General features: G+C 51.1%; 1 protein-coding gene across 2 annotated transcripts; it reads right to left on the reverse strand.

The window, feature by feature from the left end:
• Positions 1-635: 635 nt before the first annotated feature.
• On the reverse strand, positions 636-6,258 carry COMMD7 (COMM domain containing 7). 2 transcript variants are annotated; one of them, XM_084217746.1, is made up of 9 exons: positions 6,110-6,258; positions 4,803-4,856; positions 4,615-4,717; positions 3,023-3,079; positions 2,905-2,942; positions 2,252-2,342; positions 2,079-2,128; positions 1,537-1,585; positions 636-1,015 (listed from the first exon to the last, which is right to left on the reverse strand). In XM_084217746.1, the coding sequence occupies exons 1-9, from the start codon at positions 6,191-6,193 to the stop codon at positions 939-941; spliced, it is 603 nt and encodes a 200-aa protein (XP_084073872.1). In that variant the 5' UTR covers positions 6,194-6,258; the 3' UTR covers positions 636-938. The 2 variants fall into 2 exon arrangements, with proteins under 2 accessions (XP_084073872.1, XP_084073873.1); XM_084217747.1 differs by having other exon boundaries at positions 4,615-4,720; positions 6,110-6,235.
• Between the last annotated feature and the right edge of the window lie 1,149 nt (positions 6,259-7,407).

Here is a 7,407-nt window from a genome sequence, read left to right on the forward strand (position 1 = left end):
TGTGCCAGGGACACAGAGATGCTCTGGGATGTGCCCTGTAAGAGGAGCTTCCTTCATCCCTGTGCTGTGGGAGAGGCTTCAGCCAGCTCAGGACCACTCAACAGTCTGGACATGAGAGGAACCTCAGTGACTGTAACACTGCCCCAGGTGGGTTGGAGCACCCCTCTGCCTCCTGATGAAGAGCTCATCCCTGCCCTCAGACAACTGGAGAGTGGAGCTAATGGCACTTCATGGGGTTTGGACATATGTCCAAACGGGCTGGGTCTGACTGTGCCATGTCACACACGCTGCAGATTAAAGAGCAGCACATCCAAATGAGATTTATCTCGTCACCCCCTGAGATGTCCCCCCACCCCCATGCACAGAGGCAGCTGTTTGGTTAAGATTTAAAATCACCTACCACTGAGATACTTTCCCATAATGAGGCACAATTGGGAAGAAGCTAATCAACATGTTTCTTAATACAAGAGAAGAAAGAGGCTTGAAGGGAGCACTAAGTGATTCCCCACATTGGATGCTCTCCTTGCTTTTGTCATCCTCTCTGCTTAATCCTTCCAGGTTTCAAAATGATTCTTTGCTACTGTTTTTCTTTTTCTCACAAAATCAGATTCTTATACAAATGGAGCAGGATGGGAATGGGTTTATTTCTTTGCTATTTTAGTAAAGGTATCCACATTACTTCTGACCACAGTTTCTCATAATAGTATCATTAAAAAAAAAAGAGTGGACTTGTAGGTGCTTTGAAAAAGCTGAAACTTAGCCCAAGTTTCAGGTTCTAAAGGATTGATGGGTCCTGCTGGGCCATGACACCACTGCTCATTGCACAGCTTGTCTTCTCTTATCGGGGTGTGAAGAGTCAGCTGGGAAAGAGCAGATCTGCAGGCCCACGAGGAGGAATTAAACATCCCGGACAGATGTCGGCTCAGCTCTGTGCAGTTTCAGCTGAAGCTTTCCAGGCTGGTTTTGACCCGTTCCATTTCATGCAGAAAACTGTAGAACTGGGGCAAAGTTAACTCTGCAGGAAAAAAAAAAAAAAAAAAAAAGAAAAAGGCATCAAATCTTAGATTTCAGATTTCAGGTTACATTTCCAACATTGGCAAAGCTGTTCTGGCGCTACCACGGAGCAACTCATGTTCACCTAAGCTGGACTGTGATTCCCAGCAGCTGGGTCCTTATGCTAGCCAGGCTGCCAGAGGGGCCAGGCTGGGATCTCCCCCTGGAATGGGATCTCCCAACAGCACTCCGTCCTTGGGAATAATTTCTTTTCCTCCTCTGCCCTGCTGCTCTGACTGCTCAGTGTTTACTGAGGCACAGATGTGAAGGTGCCCAAAAGTCAGTGTTCCTGAACAGTTTTGGAGTGCCTGTGGGGCAGGAACAGCCACAGTGATGGAGAGGCTGAGGCAGGAGTAACCACAGTGATGCTTTTGCAGTGACCCCACCCTGGTTCTGCCCCCAGACTCCCCCATCCCCAGCAACACCCCAAGCCCCAAACTGCAGCTTTCCCATCCTTCCCTCTTGTCAGAACTGTTAACTCACCAACATACACGTTTTCCAATTGGCTCCCTTTTTTAACCACCAGCTTCAGCTTGGGGAAAGGAAAAGCAGAAGTATTTTAGTTCTGAGACCTGTATCTGAGCACCAGGAGAGGACAGCAGAGCAGGAGTCTGCTGTGAGTTTGACTGCTGCACAGCACACACATCTTTGACAGGCTTTTCAAGAAGTGTCACTGTAGGAACAGATACCTTGGGCATTGGGAAGATCTCTGGAAGTCCTTGATCCCACTTTCCCTCCCTCCCCAAGAAGGCTGACCTTTGCTAAACTGAGCTTTTTGAATAACTTTTCAGAATGGGCCAGGTTCCTGTGATACCTCATGTCTTCAGAGGAGAAACAAACAGCAGTGTGTCTGCTCTCTGCTGGCAGCAGCACTTGGAGACTGAAGATGCAGACACAGAGCCTGTTCCTGTGAGACCCACAGAGCTTCCCTCTCCTTCCCTCACAGCCAGTGCTTCCCACATGCCTGGCTGGAGCTTGTTCCTCAACTGCCCTACAAGCTGAACTCTGTGATGTGGGAGATTTACCTGTAAGAAGATACTTCCCACTTTTTCCAGCTCACTGCTCCCAGCAGTCACTGTGAGTCAGAAAGAAGAGAAGGCAGATAATCTGTTAGTTAAGTGGTGAAATAAAACGTTATTTAGCCAAGAGCTGCTGCTGGGTTTCCCAACCCCTCCAGTTTATGCTGTAGCTCTATTACCTCCAAACTTCCACTCCATGTCTATCAGCTGGTTAATCATCAGTGTCTGACCCACAGCCAGGCGTGTTAGGGTGGGGGAATTCACCTTCCACTACAAGAGCAAAAGACACACCAGCAATTAATTCAGAGAGGCCTCTGTCTGTACCTGAAACTTCAACCAGAGTCAGAACGAAGGCAGAGGATGGCAGAAGCCCAGAGTAAAGAGAGAACTAATGTGGCCAGGAGGGCTTTCAGAGGTGTTTTGAGTCCTGCTAGGATTTCCATCTGCCCCGTCACTTCTGTAAATGAAACTCCCTGGTTTTGTTTTAGCACTGGTTCAGCGTAACAATATCTGTGCAAAAAGCCATGTGTTCATGTAACTGCATGACCTCAGGGCTCAAAGCATGGGAAGCACAAAAACATCACATGAAAGCCACACAGCAGTGCAGGAACTGTGACACTGATGGGGGAGAGGCCCTGGCAAACCAGAGGTATCATCAGACAAAGTGCTCCTTATTAGTTTTCTGAGGATCTTCAGTTCAAAATCCCAAGCTGGTTTTGAAGAAAATACCCAACATGCTGATGTGTCTCAGGAGCACAGTGGGGTTTTATGAGTTCCCACTCACAGAAATGACATTTTGTTAGCTTAGAAACAAGCAAAAATATATGAATACCTGTTCTGCAAAATAACTGGCCTTCTCTTCACTGAGGCCTGTGGGGGGAAACCATATGAGATTACTATATGTGATAAATATTAATTATCTTTTATTTAGTGGAAATCATGTGACATACCTAGAGCAATGAAATCTGCTCTGACTTGTTCAGAAGACAAATTCCTCTTCAGGGCACCTGAATAAACACCACAAAGAGGAAAAGAAATCACTTTTTAATGAGTCAAACCAATTTTTACTGAGTCAAATAGAGGCAGGGATGGGACTCGACGCTGGAAAGCCTCTGTTTCTGAGCTGTGTTTTGAAGCAAACCACAGCTCCTCGGAGATTGGAAACCCAGTCGTGCCTGCCAGTATCTCTGCAGATGCCCGGTGCTTTAAAAGTCCGGGCTCTGGGAGTGCCTGGGAGAGGGCGAGATCCCATTGCAGGTATCCATGGGAACAGCGACAGCGGTTATGTTTTGAAGCTGCTGCTTTCTCTCCTGTAGCCGCTTTGCTTGTTAAAGGAGAACTGTTAAGGCTGGCGGGCTGCTAATTTGACCTACCTGCTGTGTTTGGGATGATGGGTGTGAACGTGTGCATATAACACTTTCCCCCGCTGCGCCTTCCCCCTTTGTTCTGGGGCCCAGGCAGCACAGGGACCTTTACAAGGATTCTGCTCTCTGAAGCCAAGAGCAGGAATCTCATAAATTCAAGGAGACTGCGAGCCCCACGTGGCTTTCCGGCTGTGTAGCAGAGAGGCAAAGTTATCTGCTGTGATCTGTTCTGATCCCTGATAACGTGGCATCCCAGAGCCGAGGAAAAGTTACAACGGGATTGAAGCCAGTGCACACTCAAGAACGACAAGATGGGGGCACCAAGGCCTGAATCATGATGGGAAAAAATGCAAATTCTGCATTAAATCCCCACAAGACGGTTGCAGGAAAGAAAACTATTTTACTCCTGGATAGGAAAAGTTGTTTGAAGCAGTAGGACAAGTTCAAAACAAATTCTGAAAAGAGTTGTGCTCAGCATCAGGGCTGTGAGGGAAGCTACAGGGAACCCAGGGCTGAAGGGTAATAGCAAGGGACTATTAATAACAGGAAGGATCAATGGGATGAACGTGCCGTGGAGTGTTTGATGCATTATCGTGTCAAACGGCAGCCACAACATCACAGTAATCCTATAAAGTGCTGGAGTCTGGGGTATTCCAGTGGAATCCCCTCAAACCTCTTCATCACTGTTTCTGAATGAGAAAGAGCTGGACAGGGCGTGTGTTTCTCTAGAACTGCAAGGTCAGCTGTCTCCTCCACATGGCCTAGAACTGCAGCAGTCCCAGCCCGCTCCAAACCCCTGTGCACTGTCTTATTTGTCTCCAACAGCGCTTGGCCTTGGAGGAATTACAGCGCTGGGTCACTTGGGTGGAAGTTCCTGCAGAGATTCGGTGCCAACACGAGGCTGCCCAGATCTGGCAAAAGGGATTTACAGGTCTTGCTTAAACCAAGATGTTGTGCTGCATTTAATGCACAGATATTTAAGGGAGTTTACTTAAGCCCGTGAAATGTGCATGCAGGCAGGGTATAAAGAATACAAAGAGTCACCAAACAGGGGAACTTTTGATTCTTAAATGCTAAGCACTGTATTAGCTACCATTAACACATTGTGCAAACCAAGCCCTGCGGGAATGGCTGGGACAGACTGGCCTCAGGGCAGGATATGCAAATACATCACTTACCGTTGGGCACCAGAAGAATACTTTTGACAATGTTTTTCAGGGGGCCCAAGCTGATTTTATTCATGGTGGCAAAGTCTGAGAGCTGCGTCAGAAATCTTTCTACCTGCTCAAGAGAAAGAACAGTGACTAAATCTTTTCTCTGTTTCTGACCAGAGCTGCACTCGCACATCTCTCGAGTTCTGGCTTACCTCCTTGGGCTCTGTCAGAAAGCGGAAAAGCACTTCAGTCAGCGCTGAGAATTGCTGTGAAGAAACAGGAGAGTGTTAGACTCGGACATCAGCACCTCACCACCGCAGCGGCACCACGATGAGGTGGTGATGTACCCCCCTGACCCAGCTCCACCCGCCTCCAGCACACTGGTCCCAGAGCTGGACCCGTGCTGGTGCTCTGTCCCTGGCATTATGTGATGCCTGTGGATGGGATTTGCCCAGGATCTTTTCAGAGCCTCCCAAGGGGTCTGTGCAGCTCGTAGCTGGCACTGCACAGGGCTTTTGTGACTTGTGGCTAATTGGGAGCTGCTGTTATATCTTGTGCAATCCAAAAATTGCGAGTGGGAAAAGTTGTGAACATCCAGCCTCATGTTTCACAAACCCCACAGGGTAACCAGAATAACCTGGGAAAGGAAGAGAACTGGTTAAGGGTGTAGTTGCTGCTTTCAGTGTTCTGGGTGTGCAGCTGGCAGGCAGGGATGGAGAGGCTGCTGGCACCAGCACCAGTGCTGGCAGTGACCTTCTGGGCATGGCCAAAAGTGGTATTGGCTGCTTTGTGGCTGCAGGTCCTGCCCTGCCCTCAGCCTCAGCCATGGCACAGAGATGGCACTGAGCTGTCACCAGGCTGTTACCAGACTGATATCCTCAGTGCTGGCAAAATGGGCTGGAAAAACCTCAGCGTTTCCAATAACTTCAGTCCAAGCTGCACACCTGGCATCAGTGACCTGCAGGCAGATGGTACCAATGACCAGGACCATTCAGCTCGAGGCAGGAAGCACAGGGTGGGAATCTGGGGTGGGATCACAACCCGAACACTGTGTGGTCCCACCACAAACCCCAGTGCTTGACAGGACCCCAGCGCCCACCAGGCACGATCTGAGCCCTCCGCCAGGCACTCCACCAGCGCCCCTGCCCATGGCAGGCAGGTGGAACTAGATGGTGTTTAAGGTCCTTTCCAGACGAAACCGTTTTGGGATTCCATGATTCCATAAACATCCTTCGAACAGCTCCGGTGTGCGCGGGGCTCACCGGGCTGGATCGGGGCTGTACTGCCGGGCACCGAGCACGCTGCCCGCCCTGCCCCGGGCACCGGGCCCAGCAGGGACCCGGCCACGTGGGCCTGGAGACGCGGTGGGACCGGCACACCCGGGACCGCTCCGGTGCCGCGCTGCCGGCCGGGTCCCGCTCCCGGTGCCGGCCCGCCCCGCCCGGCCGCCGCCGCCCCGCCGGTTCCGTGTCCGGGGCTGTCCCCGCCGCCAACCGCGCCCGTCCCCGTCGCGGCGCACCTGGGCGCTGAGCTGGTTGAGGTTGTGCATGTCGGCGCTGACCGCCTCCGGCACCGGCTCGCGGGTGAAGTTGAGCAGCCCCATGGCGGCGGCGGCGGCTCCGCCCGCCCGGCCCCGGCTCCAGCCCCGGCCCGGCCCCGCCGCCGCCTCAGCCTGAGCATTGGCGGCCGCACTTTCCGCACCGCGGGTCCGCGCCGCGCTCACGGCATCCGGGGGGCCCGGCCGGCACAGGCAGCACCCGGGGTGGCCCCTTGGCCTCCGCAGGGGGACCGGGGCTCGGTGGAGCCGGGGGCTGGGGAGTTGGCTGGCAGCTGAGTACTGTACGATTTTTTACAAAAACCTTAAAAAAAAAAAGCTTTAAACAACGGTTTATAAGGTGAATAATGGGGTTTTTCCTTTTTTTTTTTTGGGGGGGGGGGTTTGGTTGGTTTTGGGTTTTTTTTTTCCTCCAAAAATTTCACTTGGGAACTGAAACTTCGGTGTGCTTTTCCCTCTCTGACTGCTGTTCCCAGCCCTGCTCGCTGCCTAGCTCGGGGTGATGGGTGGCCCAGGGATGAGCAGCCCACATCCGAGGAGTGGGCTCCGTGGAATAAACAGATGTTGGGCAAGGAAGCAGCAGCCCTGGGATGAGCCAGCCTATGAGCAGAAAGTGCCCAGATGTCCATGGGTCAGGGTTCCATAGGGAGATTTCAGCTCGATTCTCGACATAATCCATATGCAGGAGGTCTCCTTGACTGAAAGATGTGTTGTAGGAAGGCAGAGGAATTGCCTTTTCACGCCCTGTTACACAGTCTTGTTTCTGTTCAGTCTTGGGAGGAAGGCCTTGGTCCAAGAATATTGAAACTTGATTTATTCCTGCAGAGGACAATGGAACTGATTCCATCCTGAAGGACTCTCTTGCCTAAAATTGCTATTTCACAGCTTCCCTTGAGCAGGAGCAGGAGCTCTCCAGGATTCCACTATCAGTGTGAACGTGTCTGATCCATTTTATCAGGGAAGGTGTTCCCTGTCTGTCGGGCCAGAAGACAGTGTGTAAAAACCTTTGTGGAAGGTAAAACCTCGACAGTCCACAGGTCTTCTGGATTATTACTGACACTTGCAATTGCAAACGAGAATATAGGAAATTTTATAGTGTTTTCAGTGAGACTATCCCAGCAGTGGTTTATAAACAAGGAGATAAGCATCTAAGTACCACTAATGATGGGGAGTTAAGAGATATTTCCTGGTTGTCTGGATGGAAATAGCTTCCAACTTCCTTTTCTTCCCCCTCTACCTCCCAGACCAGCTGGGAAAGTTTC

This window comes from Fringilla coelebs (assembly GCF_963513975.1).
Source record: "Fringilla coelebs genome assembly, chromosome: 18".
NCBI classification, from domain to species: Eukaryota; Metazoa; Chordata; class Aves; order Passeriformes; family Fringillidae; genus Fringilla; species Fringilla coelebs.

Bases quoted from the DNA above. Each gene is read 5' to 3' on its own strand.
- COMMD7 (XM_084217747.1), bottom strand. From the start codon at position 6,193: ATGGGGCTGCTCAACTTCACCCGCGAGCCGGTGCCGGAGGCGGTCAGC. The intron at 2,129-2,251 runs GTAATAGAGCTA...TCTGACTCACAG, and splicing joins CATGGAGTGGAAGTTTGGAG to TGACTGCTGGGAGCAGTGAG. The intron at 1,586-2,078 runs GTAAATCTCCCA...CCTTTCCCCAAG, and splicing joins TGGGAAGTATCTTCTTACAG to CTGAAGCTGGTGGTTAAAAA.